General features: G+C 41.4%; 2 protein-coding genes and 1 long non-coding RNA gene across 3 annotated transcripts; 2 read left to right on the top strand and 1 right to left on the bottom strand.

Moving 5' to 3' along the window:
- Positions 1–2,087: 2,087 nt before the first annotated feature.
- On the top strand, positions 2,088–6,807 carry LOC104436411 (thiol protease aleurain). The gene is made up of 8 exons (XM_018869785.2): positions 2,088–2,513; positions 2,973–3,094; positions 3,279–3,409; positions 4,893–4,969; positions 5,118–5,382; positions 5,517–5,654; positions 6,263–6,398; positions 6,564–6,807. The coding sequence occupies exons 1-8, from the start codon at positions 2,359–2,361 to the stop codon at positions 6,599–6,601; spliced, it is 1,062 nt and encodes a 353-aa protein (XP_018725330.2). The 5' UTR covers positions 2,088–2,358; the 3' UTR covers positions 6,602–6,807.
- A 2,196-nt stretch (positions 6,808–9,003) lies between these two features.
- On the bottom strand, positions 9,004–10,848 carry LOC104436412. Its single transcript, XR_724032.3, has 2 exons — positions 10,373–10,848; positions 9,004–9,638 (listed from the first exon to the last, which is right to left on the bottom strand). It is a non-coding gene; the product is annotated as an uncharacterized LOC104436412 (long non-coding RNA).
- Positions 10,849–10,981: 133 nt separating this feature from the next.
- LOC120291616 (thiol protease aleurain-like) lies at positions 10,982–18,306 on the top strand. Its single transcript, XM_039309275.1, has 6 exons — positions 10,982–11,068; positions 11,303–11,433; positions 16,969–17,209; positions 17,327–17,458; positions 17,667–17,802; positions 17,959–18,306. Exons 1-6 carry the CDS (start codon positions 10,982–10,984, stop codon positions 17,994–17,996), a joined length of 765 nt encoding a protein of 254 aa, XP_039165209.1. The 3' UTR covers positions 17,997–18,306.
- Positions 18,307–21,728: the final 3,422 nt, after the last annotated feature.

Below are 21,728 nucleotides of genomic sequence, written 5' to 3'. Positions count from 1 at the left end.
CTCATGCCCTTGTTCTCGACGATCTGTGGTGAAGGTGGCTGAGCTCGTCTCAGTCTGAGCTTGGGCCTCCGCCGACATTGCCTCAACCAGCCCTAAACCGACAAGTCAGCCTCCGCCCAACCAGCCACCATTGCCGACCACATCGCCCGTCATCGTCGTAGGTACCAAGCTCGAGGGTCTAAGCATGGACTCTCTTGGACATTTCTCCGAGCACCTAGGAAACGCTAGCAGGGAGGAGAAAAGAACGCCCTCATCGAGACCTAAGATCGCAACGAGTCTCATGGCGTAGACAACGAAAAAACCATGGCAGCCTACGACGAATGGTCGAAGCTGGAGATCACGCAAGGTGGACGGTCACAAGCTTTGGCGTGGTATGTGCGAAAAAGGGGCGAGGATAGGGCCCTGCTCACTGGATCCAAATGCCAGCAACGACGTTGCGAGCAAATGGCGTCATTGGTGGCGGAGGCATTGGGCCAAGCAACCAGTGCTGCATGCGGCGAAGAGGGGCTCACACTCCCAACCCTCTTTCTCTCAGATCTAGGACTGAACTTCTCCCGCCCTCTCTCGACTCCGATCTCCAGATCTCTCTCAGATCCGGAACCCCCACGCTCATGTCTTACCCTCCCTCTCCGGCTGACCTCCCTTCCTTCGATTTCCGGCTTGCTGGCTCTCGGTCCTCCCTTGATGTCTCTCGGGGGAAGTCCTTGAAGCTAGCTGCCTTCGATCTCTCTCCACTCGTGTCCTTAGCCTTCCGTCGGTAGCCCTATTTATAAGCGGAAGGGTGTCGGTTGACAGAACTTCGGCCGGCGGTTCTTGGCACGCCGATCGACCTTGGTGCGGCCGAACCGACGTCACCTCAGCCGCCCACTTGTGTGCTCTGCTTTGCATTGAAGGCGTGTCCCCATTTGCTGCGCCGTACATCGCCGTCTCCTCCTCCACCCGGTCTCATGCGCGTCGGAACTCCTCTACGCGTGCGTTGTAGAGACTGGGGAGGAAGAAGACAAGGGATTAGGGGGCCGGGCCAGGAAGGAAAAGGCTGGGCCCTGGGGGCCCGCACGGGGAAGAACAAAAGGAAGGGGTTGGGCTTTCACGCCCAGCCCCATAAACCATTTTCTTTTTTTGTTTTTTAATTTTTTTATTATTACTATGATTATTGTTATTATTTTTTAATTAATCCAAACATAAAAAATAAAAATAGAATATAAAACCTAATGGAAATTAAGACCTAGGTGATGCGAGAAAATATTTTTGTTGGGGTCAAATTGATCCCTAATTATCTATGCAAATTAATTTTAAGTATTTAGTCAAAATTTAGATGTCAACGGTAAGGTTTAAATTTATTATTATCTTTAACCGGATTCCTTCTATTTATTTCGCGTCTTCTAAAAGAATGTGTCAGACCCGTTCAAAGTCCAAAAATGGGAAAATATAAAGATTCCCTGTCTCCATGACTTTACTTGTAGGACCATCTCAACAAAGAGAGCTCAATTCCGTATGCTTCTCTAGATTTTTGACCGATTCTTAGATTCCCTGGGCCAAGAAAACGAAAGAGAAAATGATCCTTTTGCGAAGACTTGGACTTCACGACATGAGTTGGTCTCCTCTTGCGAAGACTTGGACTTCACGACATGAGTTGGTCTCCTCTTGCGAAGACTTGGACTTCACGACATGAGTTGGTCTCCTCTTGCGAAGACTTGCTGTCGTAATCCACTTCGATATTATGCGATCAAAGAATCGGGCAACGTCCACTGCTCCAACTTGATTTCCAACGTAATATTCACGGCACAATACTGAACTCGAGCTCGATTCGATATGGCATTTTCTTTTCTTATATGTAGCTCCACTCAATCATGTGATAGTGAATTCCAAACTTATGTGAGACTAGGCTTTGGATTACTTTCCTGTCAAACTCGTAAAAATCATCTCGTGAAGACGTGTATCTTGTGGTAATCCTTGCGTAAAGTATATTGCATGTATGCATATGGCCTTCAAGATATTTCCCAATGGACGATCTTGGACTTCATTTTTATATGTCGTGACACGTTGGACAATACAATCTGTCAGAAGGAGATTGACTCCGCGTCATGGCCCTCCAAACGCTTTGGAAAATACAAGCACAAAAGAGAACAAATCGCCTATTCTTTTCCTTTCGTTTGGGCTGTGAGACACAGACCCAGTCGGGTTTACACGCGTGATGAGCCCTAATCGGGCCATTGCCTGCTCGGTGTCTTTCTTGACTTACTGTCGCTTCTCCGTAAGTATAAAGATCCCCGTCCATCTCCGCTCAGTTCTCTCAGTTCCATCTCCGAACTCCCACACAGTTTGTGGAAACCACTAGGGGAGAGAGAGAGAGAGAGAATGGCTGGTGCTAGATTTCTGTGTTCCTTCCTCCTCCTCGTGACCGCTTGCTCCGCCGCAGCAGCTGGCTTCGAGGGCGCCGACCTCGAGTCCTCCATCCTCCAAACCGTTGGCAAGGCCCATCCCGCCCGCTCCTTCGTAGACTTTGCCCAAAGGTTAGATATCAACACCCCACTTAGAAAAGAATAATGCGAAAAATAGAGTTGTGGATGTTAGACAATGAAGAGTACATGAACCTATAAATTTTATTAGATGATCGTCTAAGTTGAAATATCGGATATGTACAAAAAATGACATCAATTTTAGTTTAGACAAGAGATCCAAAAAATGCGAGACTTGATAAAGAGAGAGTTAGCTGACGTCAGGGTGACTATGCAAGCTATCTGATAGAAGACTGTTGTCACAATAGGAGAGTGCTATCAAGAAAAAGCCTATTTTGATGTTAAACAATAAAAAAATACATGATCCTAATTACATGCATGACCTTATTGAAAATCAAGAAGTATTCTTTTTGTCTCTAACACTCATCTGGGTGTGTTCTTGATTTGTAAATTCGCCTTTGTTATCTATAAAAGATTGGTGTCGTTTATCCGCGTTGTTGGTGTTTGGTTTAGGCACGGGAAGACGTACGAGACAGCGGAGGAGATCAAGTTGAGGTTCCATAATTACGGGGAGAATCTCAAGCTCATTCAATCCACCAACCAGAAGGGCTTGCCTTACACTCTCGCTGTTAATCGTACGTGGCAGTTCTTGACGTTTTCTCCTTTTCTATTTCTTGTTTTAGACCTGAAGATCAATTCGGTCATAGTCGTTTCGACTTGTTTCGTAACCCGAAGCCGAAGAGATGGTATATTTTAGCTGTTGCTGCTGTCGTCGTTGCTGTCGTCGTTGAGTTTGATTTGTGCTTGATGGGTTGACAGAGTATGCTGACTGGAGTTGGGAGGAGTTCAAGACGCACAAACTGGGAGGTGCTCAAAAGTGCTCTGCCACCACCAAGGGCAGCCACATGCTCACCGACGATGTTCTTCCCGACAATGTTCTTCCCGAAACGGTATTTTTCACGGCGATGCCTCAATCGGAAGCTTTTTGCATGTATCATCCTTCGGTCAATGAGATAAAACTACTTGACTTAGACTAGCAGCTGTACTGCTTTTAGCTGTGTGGTGTCTTCTGTATCGACTGGCAATTTTCTCTGCTAAATTACAGCAAAATAGTTACTCAGCTACCACTAGCTGCCTTGCATCCGCATCATATTTTTGGGTGCGTGTGTTTTACGAAAAAACTCAATAATATACGGTTAGTTTTTCTTTGTTTAGTGATATATAATCAAGAATGTTTTCTGTTGTTTGGATATTATTGGAAAATGATTTTAATCTCACAACTTTATTTCATGCCAAAGAAATTCAAACTTGTAAATTTTTTAAAATTTGAATTTTTTATTATTTATTTCTCTCTTTTATTATTTTTCTTTTAAAAATTGGAATTTTTAATTTTCTTTTTTCTCATTTATTTTTCTTTTCTTTCCTTCTCTTTTTTTCCCTTCCTCCGCCCCTACCGGCTGACGACAGCCATAGCTTTGCCTCGCCGAGACTGGGCAAGCCGCGAGTTTGTCGGTCATGACGGAGCATGGCTTGCCCGACCCAAGCAAGCTTGGGCTTGCCTAATTCAGCTAAGCTTTGAGCACACTGACCTCAACGAAGCTTAGGTTGGCGAGCTTAGGCTCGCTTGGATTGGCCAAGGCATGAGCTCGCCAACCTCGATAAAGTTCGAGCTCGTCAAGATCAGCCAAACCTCGAGCTCACCGACCTTAGCTAAGCTCGGGCTCACTTGGTTCGACCGAGTCGCGAGTTTGCCAATCTTGGCCAAGCGTGGGCTCACTTGGATCAACCAAGCCTTGAGCCTCGAGCTCACCCGCCCATGTCTTGGCTGGTTGCTAACGGTGGAGGAAGAAAGGGGAAGAAGGAGGAAGAAAAAATCAAATAAAAAATAAAAATCAATTGTTTTTGAAATTATTATAAATTAGATTTTTTTTTTACAAAAAATTATAAAAATAAAATTTTCATTAACCAAGGGGTCTAAGATTTGGAAAACATTTTGGAAAATATTTTCTGGTTCTTTCAAAAGAAAAATCGTTTTCTTGAATTTAAATTTTAGTAGGAAAACATTTTTCGTTGATTAGAAAATTATAATTCTATTAGTTCATTTTCCTAAGCAAACCAAACGCCACAAAATGGGGTTGCAGGAAACAAACACACTCTTTGTTTTCTTTGAAACATTCATATGTAATTGAGTCATAGCAACAAAAATCCATTAGCTCCATGCATGACAACTAAACTTTCTTGTCCTCGCTTTTACTGATTGAAAGTGCTTGCTGAAACAACTTATTCTCTCTCTTCCATCTCAAGGTTTTGGCACTTTTCAAGAGATCTAGGACTAGATTGCTTATTACTGTAGAATCTACTAGCTGATCATTGAAGTGCGAGACCTGTGTCAATATTAGATCTTTTTTTTCTTCCAATCCTTCATATTTGCAGAAAGACTGGAGAAAAGACGGGATTGTAAGCCCAGTTAAAGATCAAGGCCAGGACTGTGGATCTTGCTGGAGTTTCAGGTTTTTTTTTTTTTTTTTTCTTCTCCTTCTCTTCTCTTAGATTTATACTTGTTACTCTCCCTAGTACATGACAAACTTATTAACTTGGCAACTCATTGAGATGTCATGATGCTGGAGTGCTAGTGACCTCTAATTTGCACTTTTGCAGCGCCACTGGAGCTCTCGAGGCTGCTTATCACCAAAAACACGGCAAAGGAATTTCTCTGTCTGAGCAGCAGCTCGTGGACTGCGCTACAGATTTCAACAACCACGGATGCAAAGGTGGGTTGCCGTCGCAAGCCTTCGAGTACATCAAGAACAACGGTGGGCTTGAGACCGAGCAAGCTTATCCTTATACTGCACGAAATGGTACCTGCAAATTCTCGGCTCGCAGGGTCGCTGTCCGAGTTGTCGACTCTGTCAACATCTCCAAGGTAAGTTTCATGGGCAATCTGTAGAGTTAGCCAAAAGAAAAGGAGAAGAAAAGAAAAAAAAAAGCTCCGGAAATTTCATAAAGATAGCTTCAGATTGCCTATATGTTTATATTTGCAATGCATGGTGGATTCAGGGTGCTGAGGATGAACTTAAGCATGCAGTTGGCATGGTCCGGCCAGTCAGTGTGGCATTCCAGGTCGTGAAGGGCTTCCAGTTTTATCACAAAAATTCTGGTGTCTACACCAGCGATACGTGTGGTAGCACTTCCATGGTGAGCATTTGCAAATAAAATCAAAGGAACACTACCATAAACTTGGTACGGTGCTCACTTGAGGGCCACAAATTTGAAAAATTGAGTACTTGAATGCCATCAACGATTTACCTCTTCAGAAAATTCACTAGTCATCTTGCATGACTTTGCCAACACTGATATGGACACTAAACATCTGCCGGAGATAATTAGAGATATCTCCAGTATAATTTCCATCATTGGAGAAATTTTAATAATTTTGTTCATCATTTATATCTCTCAAGATATTGCACGAATACTGCAGCCAAATGGCATGTATATTGCACGTCTATCTCCCTTTGATTGTACATATTTTGATTGAGATATTATTTTAGAATAGTTATCTAATAAAGCCTATAAATAATTTGTTTCACTCTTCATTAATATATATAGAAATACGTGCAAATTCCACACTTCTATTTTTCGCATTATTATTCTTAATTACATCGATAAATCTCAACCATGACATTTAATTTTGAGCTTCTATCTTGTCAAGATCCATATAATTTGATTCCTTGCTGCTAAGGAAGTTTTGCTTGTAAGGCAATACTCATGCTCGTACCTAATGAAAACTGAATGTATTATATCAGGATGTGAACCATGCTATTCTCGCTGTTGGTTATGGAGTTAAAAACGGTGTTCCATACTGGCTTATCAAGAATTCCTGGGGAGAGAGCTGGGGCGACAAAGGATACGGCAAGGTGAAGATGGGGAAGAACATGTGTGGTAAGTTCCCCCTTTTGGTTTTGGTAGAACTACTTGAACAAAACGGTGCTAGGATAACTATGCTTTTGAAATTCTCGCAGTTGTTTTACTCCATGTCCATTCCTTCTATGCCTGACTTTCTACTAAGTTACTCCGTCCTCGTCTATCTATGATCTCAAATTGCAGGTATCGCTACTTGTGCATCATACCCTATTGTGGCCTAGATTGTTTTTAGAGAACCTATGGACTCGTGCGTCAAGTGATTCGAGACATATTTGCTTCACCTCAAGGTTGAGTACTGTAATGTAGCATAGAAGGGTTTATGCTTTAGCGAACAAAAATAATCTTCGGGACAATTGTAATTTCATATGGTTACTGTTATGTCAACGAAGACCTTATAAATGCCAATCTATGTTTGCATGGCATGAAACCCTATCATTGCAAGAATAACGCATTGCTGCAAAGGAAAATATGATTCTTCCGCCATTAAAACGGCATGGGATTGAAGGGGCAAAATTTCACTCGAACCAAACGCTCTCGCTTATTTTCTCAGTAGAGATTGAATGCACGGTCTTACACACATGCTAACACTGACCATGCGATGTTTAGATAGCCTAGGAGAGGTGATAATAGCTTTGATTGCACCAGAAGAGACAGTAGCCAACATCTTTTATTCGCGGGGCAAATTACACATGCAAAGATAATCAAAAGTTCATAGTTGGATTAGCCGCCATTCATATCCTCATTCCTTAACATGCTAATTCGAATTACATCGTATTGTGCACATGTTGCACAACAGTAATTCTTTTTCCTTTTCTTTTTTGGTCGTCCGTTACAGTAATTGACTTGTCCTATTGGTGCCTGGAAACACTGTGAGGCTCTCAAATTGCAATCGTCACGGTCCTCTTTTTCTTGCATTTATCATTTCCCATGAGCTCGATCGACTAGGGTTACGGCGCCGGAGAGAGAAGCTCATAATATATGCCTCATTCTTTCTCCAAAGAAACAAGAATAGTACCAAAGATTTTCCAATTTAATATGTTGATAGAGTGATTAATAACAGGGCATGCAAATAAGGGGGATGATTATTTAAGAAGTCTCAAACTTATTGTACTGGACTTAATTCAATTATAAACATTTCAATTTGATCAATTTAGTCTCAAACATTTTGATGATTTGCCAATATAATCATTTTAATCAATTTAAACCGGCAATCTCCGAAGTAGAGGCTAGCCTTCCTACATGATACAACTATTAAGATAGTCAGCGCTAACGTAGACAAATTTTATATAAAAAAAAAATTATAAATTTTTCTACATTTTTTTCTATTTTTTTCCCTTTTTGTCTTTTTTATTTCCTTTTTTTTTTTTTATATATTTCCCCCTATCAATCCAGCCTAGGCGATGGTTGACAAAGATCGCCGGCCACAAGCGAGGGCTGGAATGCCCTCGTCAACCCTCCCAGGCCTTTGCCGGACACAATGAAGGTAAAAAAGTACCAAAAAAGTCCTAAACTTATTTAATTGGTATCAATATAATTATAAACATTTCAATTAGACTAATTTAGTCATAAATATCTTCACATTAATACCAATTAAGTCTATCCTGCCAATTTATATTAGAAATTGCTCACGTGGACACCCACCCTACATTGCACGGATGACACTGAATGGGCTTTTTATAATTTTTTAATAATTTTTGAATTTCTTTATTTCTTTTTCTTTCTTTTTTTCTCTTTTTTTTTTTTTTTTGAAAAATGTATACATTACTATTATTCATGTCACGTTGAACGGCCGACATTCACGTCAACAGTTTTTTACCTAAATTAATCGAATTAACTCAATTGATATCAATGTGAAAATGTTTAAAATTATGATCCAATTAAAAAAATTAAATGAATTAATATTTAATGCAATATGTTTAGAACTTTTCTTCATACTTTTATAATTAATTCAATTGATATCAATGTGAAAATGTTTAGGACTTTGCTCCAATTAAAATTTTTAAAATGAACTAATATTAATGTAATAGGTTTAGAACTTTTTTTATACTTTTCTTAGACCCAAAGAGATCGGCATTTAACAACCTGGAGTAAGCCTGGTTCCTTCCTTCAGAAACCGGCGACCGTTACTCGATAAGCCCGTGAAGTGGGGACCCTCGAAGATCTTTTCTTGTGCAGGACAGAACAAAAAAGCCCTCTTCTTGGCTCGCGGAGAAAGGTTTTTTCTAGTGTCTCTACGTGAAAAGGAAAATTAGCAACCAGCAGTGGATCGTGTGGCCCTCTGATGAAGGCCGGCGAGGGCATCACGGCCTTTGCCTGTGGCCGGCCACCTCCGCCAGCCATTCCCGAGCCCCAACTACTAACGGAGATTAGCTAACATTCATATCCTTACAGAAATTGACTTATGGCAAAATACCGGGTTAAAGTCCGTTACATGAATATCCTTCGTGATATCTTCCCATTCAACAATAGGTAAGGGTGTAATGGCCCTGTTGGCGCATGCAAACCTCGAAAGCTCTCAAATCGCGATCTTCATAGTTCTCTTTTCATCTGTTATATCATATTCCACTCGATCGATCGATCAAAATAAATTACAGCTCGGGAGTAGAGAGAGAGAGAGAGAGACTGGTGAAATATGCCTCATTCTTTTACCCAAGGAAAAAGAATTGTACCAAACCTTTGATAATTTAATAACTTCCTAGAGTGAGATTAAATGTGGTCAAAAAAAGAATATAAATTGTTGGATCCTTTCCCTTCTAGCTTACGATGAAACATAACCCAAAAATCGATCCCTTCGCTAGACCTTGCTAAAATTTCTCCTCCTTTGCATATTAATGGGAGGCCGACAAATTATTTTGCATGATAAAAAACAGCGGATATTTACATTTAAAATGAGCAGAGGATTAAAGGATCTAGAAAGCTAATGACCATTAAGGCCTTGCAATAGCAGCTGCGTTTCATTTTTCCTGAGGGCATTGTTCATTACTGATCATCTCACTCTTTAGTGATGCATAAGCCAGAGACTTTCGACTTGGATGCTAGAAGTCTCCATTTTGGACTTCTGATCCATGGGGACATCTAGATAGCTATCAAAATCTCTCTACTATACACGAAACAACTGTCTCCAGCTCTCTGCATAATTGAGCTGTGATGCCAGGTATTACCTCCCGAGTCCTGATGTTGCTGTACTGGATGTGCATAAGCTCTTCACAACATCAAACCACTTTCCATGCCCCAGGACAGATTGAACTACCTCCCAGCCTGAGAACCAACAAAGATGAAAACAAAGTCGGTAAGCACGTCCACTCTAAAAAAACTGATGGACATTATTCTGCAAATCCTACTGTGCATTTCATTCTTCATAAAAACAAGTGTGCAATCATCCACACAATAAGTATACACATTATTTTCCAGACAAAGAAAAACATCAGCACCTTAATACTGATAAACATCCCCAAAAATAAAAAGAAAAAAACGACTCTCCAAGCTTAGTCAGCAGTTCGCTAATTGAATCATCCACACTATCAAAATCACAAGGATCATTAATCCAGCAGGAGGTGATGGCACCAGTTGCTTATTGCCAATTTATGTGAAGACTTTGGCAAGATCGATGATGTGATGGAGCAACTGACCGTCGAATGCTAAGTAAAAGAGAAAAAATAGTAAGATTGCAATGAGGTGGGTTCAACCAAGCAAGGAGTGAGATCGTGTGCACCATGGTTTTAAGAGCATGGAAAGTGAAACTAAACACGTGTCCAAATCTTTAATCAGGACAGCACATGATTGGAGGCAAGCAGGACAGATAGTAGCATCCATTGTCATGCATCCATTAATGCAAATAAGAAACCGCAATATTCTCTAAATGTAGCACCAGCAAAGAAGAATAATCATAATGACGACAACGACAATGATGAACATTCGGTAGCTTTCGCAAATAGCACAACAAGAATTATTATATTACTAATTTCAAATAACGAGTCGGCCAGATTACTTACAGCTTCATAACTGATTCGTGCAAGAAGCTATGCAACTGCGAGGATGTATGACGGTGGAAGGACATCACTCAATCAGTCGAGCCGCAAAAAATTGAAGCCCAGCACATGGCAACCTTCCATCAAACAGCCACAAGAATGTCTGCATTCATTGTAGCAGGAACAGCCCTATTTAAAGAGGATAGACCCAAATTCAGGCCCTCCAAGGCAGTTTGCCTTATGTGAAAGGCTTCATTAGCCATCCCAGCCTTTAAAAGGCAAGAGACAAAAGAATTGACTGTGATGCTGTCAGGAGCACAACCAACCGACAGCATCTTATAGTAAATTCTCATTGCTTTCATCATTCTCCCCTTCATACAATGCCCAATGATGAGAATTGTAAATGTCAATTTATCAGGTCTGCATCCCTTCTCCTCCATCTCCGCCAATATTATGTTTGCCTCATCTACGTTACCTGCTTTGCAGAACCCATCCATTACTGGATTGTAAATAAATGGTTTTGGGACAATATCCGTCCACCTCAACTGTTTTAAACATTCACGAGCATCGTGCAACCTATTATCCTTACATAATGCGTTGATAAGTACTGAAAAGGTATAAGCATTGGGTGATATGTTCCTAGCAGACATCAGCCGCCAAAGCTTCAAGCCCTCATTCACCTGCCCCACTCGACAATGCCCATCAATTAAGGAAGTAAAGGTAACAACATCAGGGTAGCAACCAACAGAGAGCATCTTGTCAAACACGGTTCAGTTATAGCACCAAAAATCCATTAGCTTCATCCATGATGTCGACTGGACTTTTTTGTTCACTTGTTTGCCAAATGAAAATGCTTGCTGAAACGATCATTCCCCGCTCAGGGTTTCAACGCTTCCCATGAGACCTAGGAATAGATTGCTGATTGCTGTAGAATCTATTAGCTAATCATTGAAGATTAAGACCTATGTCAGTATTAGATATTCAATTTCTTCCAATCCTTCATATGTGCAGAAAGACTGGAGAGAAAAGGGCATTGTAAGCCCAATTAAAGATCAGGGGCACTGTGGATCTTGCTGGACTTTCAGGTTTTTCTTTATTTTCTTTTAAATTTATATTTGTCTCTCCGTAGTATATGACACAGTTATTGTTGGCTGGGTCCACCTTCATGTGGGGCCCAGCCAGCATTAAAAAAAAAAAGAACAAAAGAAAAGAAGAAGAATAAAAAGAAGGGAAGTTATCGTACGTGGTGTGTGCGCCCGGAAAAGTGACGCGAGAGAGAGAGAAAACAAAAAAAAACTGCACAAAGGAGAAAGAGAAGAGAGGAAGAGCGCTGCAACTTTGCGGCTTTGATTCGAATGCCAAATATTGTCGGAATCGGCTCAAATTTCAGTATGTTGTTCGTGAGACCGAGGGCTACGAGTTGATGGTTTTTGTTCGTCGAGAACCGTTTCCAAATTCTCCAGTTGTGGTTAAGGTTTTCTTGCTCCAAACTTGTTTGTCTACCTATGTGGTGAGAAGAAGATGATTGTAATGTTGATGTTGAGACTCTAGTGTGTGACTAGAGAAGAGTACTTTGTGTATCCTGCTATTCTTGGTGATTAGTGGATGTTTTTGGGCGGTCCGTGGTTTTTCCCGCATCGGGTTTTCCACGTTAAATCCTTGGTGTCGTTATTTGCTTTGTCTACTTATCATTTCGGCGTTATATTTGCATTTTGTGAGGCTATACATTGCTGGTTGTTGCTGGGGTTAAGAAAATTTTAGTTGATTTAGCTTCGGGGGAGAAATTGATCTTGGATTGAGTTTGGCCGTGGTGAATTGTTGTACCCGGGTTCTCCCCAACAAGTGGTATCAGAGCCAGGTTGAATTTTAGTGTTAAATGGAAGAAACCAGCAGCACCATGTTTAAGTTAAATGCCTCGAATTATTCTATTTGGAAGCCTTGGATGGAAGATGTGTTATATTGCAAAGACTTATTTGATCCTATTGAGGGTGATGAAGCAAAAGGAGATAAGGAAGACAAAGAATGGGAGAGAATGAATCGGAAAACAGTTGGGTTTATCCGACAATGGATTGATGATAGTGTTTTTCATCATGTTGCTCAAGAAACGAGGGCAGATACTTTGTGGAAGAAATTACAAGATCTTTATGAGAGAAAAATTCCACAAAACAAAGCTCTTCTAGTTAAGCGACTTGTGAATTTGAGATACAATGAGGGGAGTAACATGGCGGAACACTTGAGTGAATTTCAAGATATTGTAAATCAATTGACAAATCTTGAGATTGATCTTGGTGATGAATTGCAGTCATGCTTATTACTTGGTACTCTTCCTGATAGTTGGGATACCTTGGTTGTGGCATTAAATAACTCGGCTCCTTTTGGTGTGCTTTCTATGAGCATGGTTAAAGAAAGTTTGTTCAATAAAGAAACAAGAAGAAAAGGCTTGAATTATGCTTCTATATCGGATGCTTTTGTTATAGAAAACAGGGCGAGAAGTCAATCAAGAAGGTTTCAAAGAAATGATACCCTAGGCAAGTCAAGAGGAAGGTTGAAATCAAGATCGAGGAGGAGTGTCAAGTGTTATAATTGTGGCAAAATGGGACATTATGCAAAAAAGTGTTGGTTGCCAAAGAGATATAGATCCCATGATAGAAATGGAGATCGAAAGAAAGAAGAAAAACAAGCTACAACGGCGGTTGCATCCGATGGCGATATTGTGTTTATATGTGACAACGGATATGTGAATCTTACATGCCAGGACTCTACATGGGTTGTTGATTTTGCGGCTTCTTTTCATGTCACCTCACGGCGTGATTACTTTGCTTATTATCGCAGCGGTGACTTTGGTTGTATTAGGATGGGAAATAGTGATGTTTCCAAGGTTATTGGCATGGGAGATGTTTATTTGGAAACCGATATCGGATGTAATTTGCTTTTGAAAAATGTGAGACATGTTCCGGATATTCAACTTCACTTGATCTCTACTGGTGCCTTGGATGATGATGGTTATTGTAATTCATTCTTTGATGGCAAATGGAAGTTGACTAAAGGTTCCATGGTAGTGGCAAAAGGTAAGAAGACAGGCTCTCTCTACACCATGCAAGCTGACTTGATTAAAGAAGAGGTAAATGCAGTGGAGGATTCATTGGTTGATTTATGGCATATGAGGTTGGGTCATCCTAGCAAGAAAGGACTTGAAACTCTTGCTAGAAAGAACCTTTTACCTTTGAAAGAGAAAAATCTAAAGGAATGCACTCACTGTCTGACTGGTAAGCAACATAGATTCTCATTTCAGAGTTCCTCTCCACACAGGAAATTAAATGTACTTGATTTAGTTCACACTGATGTTTGTTGCATGGATGCTAGAACTCTTGGAGGTGCATTATACTTTGTGACATTTATTGATGACCGTTCTAGAAAAGTGTGAGCTATTGCTTTGAAATCTAAAGATTAGGTGCTTGAGGCTTTCAAGCAATTTCATGTCAATGTGGAAAGAGAAACCGGGAATAAGCTGAAATGTGTTCGGGCTGACAACGGTGGTGAATATAGAGGCCCATTTGAACACTATTGCAAGGATTATGGTATCAAGCTTGAGAAGACTGTTCCGAAAACACCACATCATAATGGAGTGGCAGAGAGAATGAACCGGACAATTAATGATCGAATTCGGTGTATGCTTTCTCATGCGAAGTTGCCTAAGTCATTTTGGGGTGAAGCGATAAGAACAGCAATAAACTTGATAAATCTTTCTCCATCGGTTCCTCTTAAGGGGGATGTTCCGCAAAGAGTTTGGAGTGGCAAATATGTTTCCTATAGCCATCTAAAAGTGTTCGGATGTCGGGCATTTGTGCATGTTCCAAGAGATGAAAGATCCAAGCTTAATGACAAGTCTAAACAGTGTATCTTCTTAGGTTATGGACATGAAGAGTTTGGCTACAGGTTATGGGATCCAGTTGCAAAGAAAGTCATTAGAAGTCGAGATGTGGTGTTTTGTGAGTATCAAACTATTGAAGACATTGACAAGGTGGAGAGACCAAAGAATACAGCTCAACGTTCAATTAGTTTCAGCCCAAATCCTTCTAATGTTGATAGAAATTATGGGGGAGAAGTGCAAGGAAGTCATGAAGATGGTGAGTCCTCACATAATGTTGATTCTTCAGTGACACAAGTGAAATAGCGAGGAAGAGCAATTTATCCTACCTCAAGTTAGAAGATCTGAAAGAGAGTGTAGGCCTTCTCAAAAATATTTGCCACATGAGTATGTGTTACTCACCGATGCGGGGGAGCCGAAACTTATGAAGAGGCTATATCATGTGAAAGAAAGAATGAGTGGCATGAAGCCATGCAAGAGGAGCTTAAATCCTTGCATGAGAACCACACATTTGAATTGGTGAGGTTGCCTCAGGATAAAAGAACACTCACAAATAAGTGGGTGTATAAGTTGAAGACAGAAGAAAATAGTTTACAACCACGATACAAGGCTAGACTTGTTGTGAAGGGCTTTCGTTAAAAGAAGGGCATAGACTTTGAAGAGATTTTTTCACCGGTTGTAAAGATGTCTTCTATTCGAGTTGTTCTTGGGTTGGCCGCCAGTTTAAATTTAGAAATTGAACAACTTGATGTAAAGATGGCTTTTCTTCATGGAGACCTAGAAGAGGAGATATATATGGAGCAACCAGAAGGTTTTGAAGTTGAAGGCAAGGAGCACCTTGTATGTAGATTTAGGAAAAGTTTATATGGTCTCAAGCAAGCGCCTAGGCAATGGTATATGAAGTTTGAGTCATTCATGGAAGAATAAGGATACGGTAAGACAAATTCCGATTCTTGTGTTTTTATGAAAAGATTCTCAAATAATGATTTTCTTATTCTCCTACTTTATGTGGATGATATATTGATTGTTGGGCATGATGCCAAGAAAATCAAGAGTTTGAAAAATGAGTTGAGTAAAGCTTTTGCAATGAAAGACCTAGGCCTGGCTAAGCAAATCTTAGGCATGAGAATTACTCGTGATAGGAAGAATAAGAAACTGTGGTTATCTCAAGAGAAGTATATTGAGAAGGTGCTTGAAAGATTCAACATGAGCACATGTAAACCGGTGAGTACTCCACTTGCAGGCCATTTCAAGTTGAGTAGTAATGAGTGTCCTTCAAGTGAGAAAGAGAAGGTTGAGATGATGAAAATTCCTTATGCATCGGCCGTGGGTAGTTTGATGTACGCCATGGTTTGTACAAGACCGGATATTGCTCATGCAGTTGGTGTTGTGAGTAGATTTCTCTCTAATCCAGGTAAGGAGCATTGGATTGCTGTTAAATGGATTATGAGATATCTTAGAGGCACTTCTACACTTTGCTTGTGTTATGGAAATGCAAAGCCTGAGTTGAGTGGCTACTCGGATGCGGACTATGCCGGTGATGTTGATTCCCGAAAATCCACATCGGGGTTTATAATAATCTTTGCGGGGAGCTGTTTCATGGCAATCGAGATTGCAAAAATGTACCGCTTTGTCTCCAACTGAAGCGGAGTATATTGCTATTACCGAAGGAGGTAAAGAACTTTTGTGGATGCAAAAATTCCTACAAGAGTTGGGCTTGAAGCAAGAGAAGTTTGTTCTATATTGCGATAGCATGAGTGCCATCCATCTTAGCAAGAATCCGGTGTTTCATTCAAGATCGAAGCATGTTGATGTGAAGTATCATTGGATCCGAGAAAAGCTAGAAGAGAAGCTCTTCCTACTTGAGAAAGTTCATACCGACAACAATAAGTCCGACATGATGACCAAAGCCTTGCCCGTGATGAAGCTTGATGCTTGTAGAAGAAAAGCGGGCATGACAAATCTTCCCACATGAGGTGGAGGGGAGATTTGTTGGCTGGGTCCACCTTCATGTGGGGCCCAACCAGCATTAAAAAAAAAAGAACAAAAGAAAAGAAAAAGAATAAAAAGAAAGGAGTTATCGTACGTGGTGTGTGCTCCCGGAAAAGTGACGAGAGAGAGAGAAAACAAAAAAACTGCACAAAGGAGAAAGAGAAGAGAGGAAGAGCGCTGCTACTTTGCGGCTTTGATTCGAAGGCCAAATATTATCGGAATCGGCTCAAATTTCAGTATGTTGTTCGTGAGACCGAGGGCTACGAGTTGATGGTTTTTGTTCGTCGAGAACCGTCTCCAAATTCTCCAGTTGCGGTTAAGGTTTTCTTGCTCCAAACTTGTTTGTCTACCTATGTGGTGAGAAGAAGATGATTGTAATGTTGATATTGTGCCTCTAGTATGTGACTAAATAAGAATATTTTGTGTATCTTGCCATTCTTGATAATTAGTGGATGTTTTGGGCGGTCCGTGGTTTTTTCCCACATCGGATTTTCCATGTTAAATCCTTGGTGTCGTTATTTACTTTGTCTACTTATCATTTCGGCGTTATATTTGCATTTTGTGAGGCTATACATTGCTGGTTGTTGCTGGGGTTAAGAAAATTTTAGTTGATTTAGCTTCGGGGGAGAAATTGATCCTGGATTGAGTTTGGCCGTGGTGAATTGTTGTACCCGGGTTCTCCCCAACAGTTATAGCTCTGGAACTCATTGAAATGTCATTATGCTAGGCTGCTGGTGACCTCTAATTTGAACTTTTGCAGTATCACTGGAGCTCTTAAGGCTGCTTATCACCAAGCATTCGGGAAACAAATCTCTCTGTCTGAGCAGCAGCTCGTGGACTGCGCTGGGGCTTTCAACAACTTTGGATGTAGTGGTGGACTGCCATCCCAAGCCTTCGAGTACTTCAAGTACAATGGTGGCCTTGATACCGAGGAAGCATATCCTTATACCGCAGAGGATGGTACCTGCAAATTCTCGGCCGACTCTCTTAACATCACCTTGGTAAGTTTTGTGGACTATCTGTAGAGTTAGCGAAAAGAAAAGGAAAAAGAAAAGAAATTGCATAAAGATAGATTCAAATTGCTGATCTGTTTAAATTTGCATATATGGTGGATTCAGGGTGCTGAGGATGAACTAAAGCATGCAGCTGCCGTGATCCGGCCAGTGAGTGCAGCATTCCAGGTCGTGAGAGAGTTCAGATTCTACAAGTTGGGTGTCTACACAAGCGATACATGTGGTAGCACTTCCATGGTGAGCATTACTAATATAATGAAAGGAGCACTATCTCCATCTCGATCATGTTTGAAGGATGCCAGTGTGCAGGAATTAGAGAGCCTTCTATATGTCGATAAATCTCAACCATGACATTTACTTGAGTACCTATCTTGTCGAGAATAAGTTTTGCATGCAAGGCGATGTTCATGCTCTCGTCTAATGTAAACTGAATGTCCTATATTAGGATGTGAACCATGCTGTTCTCGCTGTTGGTTATGGAGTTGAAGATGGTGTTCCGTTCTGGCTCATCAAGAATTCCTGGGGAGCAGACTGGGGTGACCACGGATACTTCAAGATGGAGATGGGAAAGAACATGTGTGGTAAGTCCCCTCCTATATAAAATTCTTTGATTTTAGTAGTATTAACCAAAATATACGCTTTTGAAATCCTCGCAGTCTTTCAGTTCATGTCCATTCATTCTTTGATTAATTTCCTAGTAAGTTACTCCGTGCTCATCTAATGTTCTTAAATTGCAGGAGTCGCTACTTGTGCATCATACCCTGTGGTGGCCTAGATTGTTTCCAGAGGATCAATGGGTTCGTGTGTCAGGTAATTCGAGATATATATATTTCGCATGAAGAATTGCTCCGCCCTGAGTTGGAGTGCTATAATGTTAGCACAAAAGGGTTTAGCTCAGTGCAAAAAATAATCTTCAGGACAGCTGCAACTCCGTATGGTTATTGTTATATGAACAAAGACCTTGTAAATACCTTTCTATGTTTGTGTGGCATGGAACGCTCTCTTTGCAAGAATAACGCATCAAATTCCCACCGACGCTGTGTTTCTGGGAAAGGAAGAAACGTATTGCTTACATTCATTATGAACCCGACTTTCGGCAAATCAAATTCTCGGCAAAGCTACACCTTTCCGAGTGAATGAACTAGTTCTGCAATTTTTCAAAAGGATTTTTCCTAGATAAAAAACTCGTTAACAAAAGTCAGTCTCCCTGAGTTGTTTTGCATTCAACGTGTATACGACTGCTAAACTCGACGAAAAGTCCCTCGACTCGTCGTCAAATCATCAAAGACAAACCATTGATTAAAGCCCTTAAATGGAGTTATATATCCGATACTAAACAGAAAAGATCTACTCAGTAGATTTCACGATCCCAAAATTTTCTTAAATCTTGATATAAATTAATGGAATGTCATGTCATTTGGACTTCATAAAAATAGTTCGAAAGAATGGATTGGTGGTTTCCCCTACCTAAGTATCCCTTTTTCAAATGAAAATCAGATTTCTTGCCAATGAATTATTATTCTAATCGAAATATCTAAATATTCACGGATTCCAAATGAAATCAAAGACAAAACCCAACTACAAAAATTGCTGTGAAGTCTCGATTCTGTCCTGGATTTCTTCTCAAATATTAACGTCATTTGTAAACTTTTATATCTGTGATTACAAAGAAAAAAAAACCAAATGGTAATCTATTCACACAAATATTATTAAACAGTTCAAAGAACACATCAAAAAGACTCCATGTCTTCATCTGGCAGACCCATCTGCATTTAAAAGAATAAAAAAGGATGCTTTAGAGGTATGATGCGAAGGTATTCTCAAACAAATTAAAAACAATAAAGACAGACAAAAAAAATAACATATTATCCAAAAAAAAAAATCTCCCCTAAATATTGGAAAGGTACCCAACCATATACACGTAAAGCCTATTTTTGGCTTGTCACTGATGTTTTAGCTTATATATTTAACATGAAATCATACTTCTACATTGCACTATAATGGCCAACGTAATAAATAGAAGGAAAATTTAGGATGTCACACTAGTGTTGATCTCGAAATATTAAGCTTCTTCTTCATGTTTCCGTCTTCCTCCCCCATCAAATGTGTCCTTGACGAAAATTTTGCCTTTTTGTTTGCTCTTGTACAATTGTTCAGCCCGTTATCCACCGGAACGAGCTAGATTTCTAGCAGGCTCATGTCTAACTACGTTGATTTTATCATGTTAGGGCCTGTTTGTGTCACGCCCCAAACTCCAAGTGCGCGTGCATTCCTCCGTGGTTGATTAAAAATGCAACGCCCCAAGACGCATTGCCGACCCATTCTTTTTTTTTATTCTTTCAATTAAGCACATGCGAAAACAAATTAAATAAACCCCGGTCAACAAACAAATAATCATATGGAGATAGTGAAAACACACAACAAAAGTTGCTGAAAACAACTTATTTATTCAATCACTGTTGTCCCTAGGAAGTTTAATGATTTACAAGTCCTTACACTAGCAACTTCTGACCAACCCTCTCAAGACCTTTAGGGACTAGGGTCACCCTAAACTTTGCTAACAGCAAAGCCATCCAAAATGTGTCGCATCTCACACCCACCACATCCGCACTTGGCAAATCTCCTAATTGGGGCTTAGGGTTTGACTCGCTGAGGGTTTGACCACGCAAATTCGCCCAGAGGCTGCCTAAACAAGCACCACAAACATACTTGCCTCGCCTTGGTGCGTCCCTGCATGTTAGCTCATCACATATTCTATTATCAATGCAACCAGAGCAATTAATAAACGGAACACATCAATTCATCCATCAAATAATCACATGAGTCCTGATTATAAGGCCAAACCGTTATAACAAATCCCATACAAGCACCTCGCACCCACCACATCTGCACTCAGCAAATCTCCTAATTGGGGCTTAGGGTTTGACTCGCTGAGGGTTTGACCACGCAAATTCGCCCAAAGGTTGCCTAAACAAGCACCACAAACATACTCGCCTCGCCTCGGTGCGTCCCTGCATGTTAGCTCATCGGCCCAAGCCTGTTTACCTTTTGGCCTGGCCCACGCTAGCCTTCGTCCTCCTCCAGCCTGTCTTGCACGAACCTGCAGCAAAAGAAAAGGAAAGATAGCAAAAAGCAGAAGTAGAGGGGAACGGCAGCAACGGAGAAGACAAGTGAGAGAGACGTGAGAGTGGACAGAGAGAGAGAAAAAGACAACAGGGGCGTGAGCAGGAGGAGGAGCCTCCGGGCCACCGTCACCGCCACTGACGAGCCACCCTATTGATGTCGTTCGCCGCCATCTTCCCTGGAACCCAAATCTGAAGTAGAAAGGGAGAATAGCGAAGGCACAACAGAGGGGAGAGATTCAGAGAGAGAGAGAGAGAGGAGAGGGGACTAAAAAGGGAAAAGTCGAAGAGGGAGAGAAACTAGAGGAGGCGTCGTCGACGTTGCACCTCCGCCTGCCATCGCCGCTTCCACCCTCTGTCGCTGACACCGCAACAGCTCGCCCAAGCATCGTTGCCCCTGCTGCCGTACCTTCCTCTGCCTGAAGCTGCGACGCCGCCATTGCCCTCTAAATGCAGACTCGCAGCGCCCGCCGTTGTTGCCGTTGACACCAACAACCCGATCCTTCTGCTGGTCACTGCCTTTGCGCCCCTGTTGCAGCACCCACAACTCCAGCTACTCACTACCACCCTATTACCCCTCGGGGGAGCTCTGAACGTTGCCCCGCTTTAACCCGACGTTGTTGCAATGCCTGCGTCACGAGCATCGCCGAGCCAGCTCGCCTAAGCGCCATTGCCCCTCACTGCCCGTGGCCGCCGCTCGGCGCGTTGCCGCTGCCATCAACGTAGAGCCCTTAAAGAAGAAGGTTAGAAGCTGGGTCGAAGCCAGGTCGGATTCGAGTAGGGTTCTCTTAGGAATCGGGTTGCGGTTTAGGAGCTAGGTTGGGCGCGAATCAGGGCTGGATTTGGGCTTGTGGGCTTGTGGGCCAGTTTAGGTCACAGGCCTGCGTGGGGGGAAGTAGAGGTTGGGCCTATCGGTTCGGCCCAATCCAGCTGCACGAAGGCCCGGGCCCAATCCAGTTGCACAAAGGCCCGACCAAGGCTGGTCGGGCCTTATATTTTGGGCGAGCGAACCCGGGCGAGTCCGAATGACCCACCTTGATCGGATCAGACCGGATCGAACCCGGTCCAGTCCGAAAAAATATATTTTATTATTATTTTTAAATTAAAAAAATAAAAATTTCAAAATCCAAAAATGATGGTGTTTGGTTAGGAATTGCTATGTATTGCCTTTTTAGTGTAATTATGCCTTTATTTGCTTGTTTATTGATTATATAGCACGTTTTATTTTCATGTTTAATTACGATTGTGGATGTCTAATTGCACGCGTTCAATTTTACTGCAATGAGGATCTTGGTAGTTATGATTGTTACTTCAATGATTACATACCTACATGATCACCTCGCATGTTAGTGGATAAGTGTAAAATCAATCCAAACTGCTTGACA

The sequence above is a fragment of the Eucalyptus grandis genome, chromosome 3 (assembly GCF_016545825.1).
Source record: "Eucalyptus grandis isolate ANBG69807.140 chromosome 3, ASM1654582v1, whole genome shotgun sequence".
Classification (NCBI taxonomy): domain Eukaryota; kingdom Viridiplantae; phylum Streptophyta; class Magnoliopsida; order Myrtales; family Myrtaceae; genus Eucalyptus; species Eucalyptus grandis.
Note: the sequence above shows the minus strand (reverse complement) of the source record. Positions and strands in the feature narration are given on the sequence as shown.

What these genes read in the sequence shown, in the direction of transcription:
- LOC104436411 (XM_018869785.2), top strand. Translation starts at nt 2,359, where the DNA reads ATGGCTGGTGCTAGATTTCTGTGTTCCTTCCTCCTCCTCGTGACCGCT. An exon ending in TTCGTAGACTTTGCCCAAAG is followed by an intron (nt 2,514 to 2,972) that starts GTTAGATATCAA and finishes TGTTTGGTTTAG; the next exon opens with GCACGGGAAGACGTACGAGA. An exon ending in CGTGTGGTAGCACTTCCATG is followed by an intron (nt 5,655 to 6,262) that starts GTGAGCATTTGC and finishes GTATTATATCAG; the next exon opens with GATGTGAACCATGCTATTCT.
- LOC120291616 (XM_039309275.1), top strand. Translation starts at nt 10,982, where the DNA reads ATGTTCCTAGCAGACATCAGCCGCCAAAGCTTCAAGCCCTCATTCACC. An exon ending in GGATCTTGCTGGACTTTCAG is followed by an intron (nt 11,434 to 16,968) that starts GTTTTTCTTTAT and finishes GAACTTTTGCAG; the next exon opens with TATCACTGGAGCTCTTAAGG. An exon ending in ACTCTCTTAACATCACCTTG is followed by an intron (nt 17,210 to 17,326) that starts GTAAGTTTTGTG and finishes TGGTGGATTCAG; the next exon opens with GGTGCTGAGGATGAACTAAA.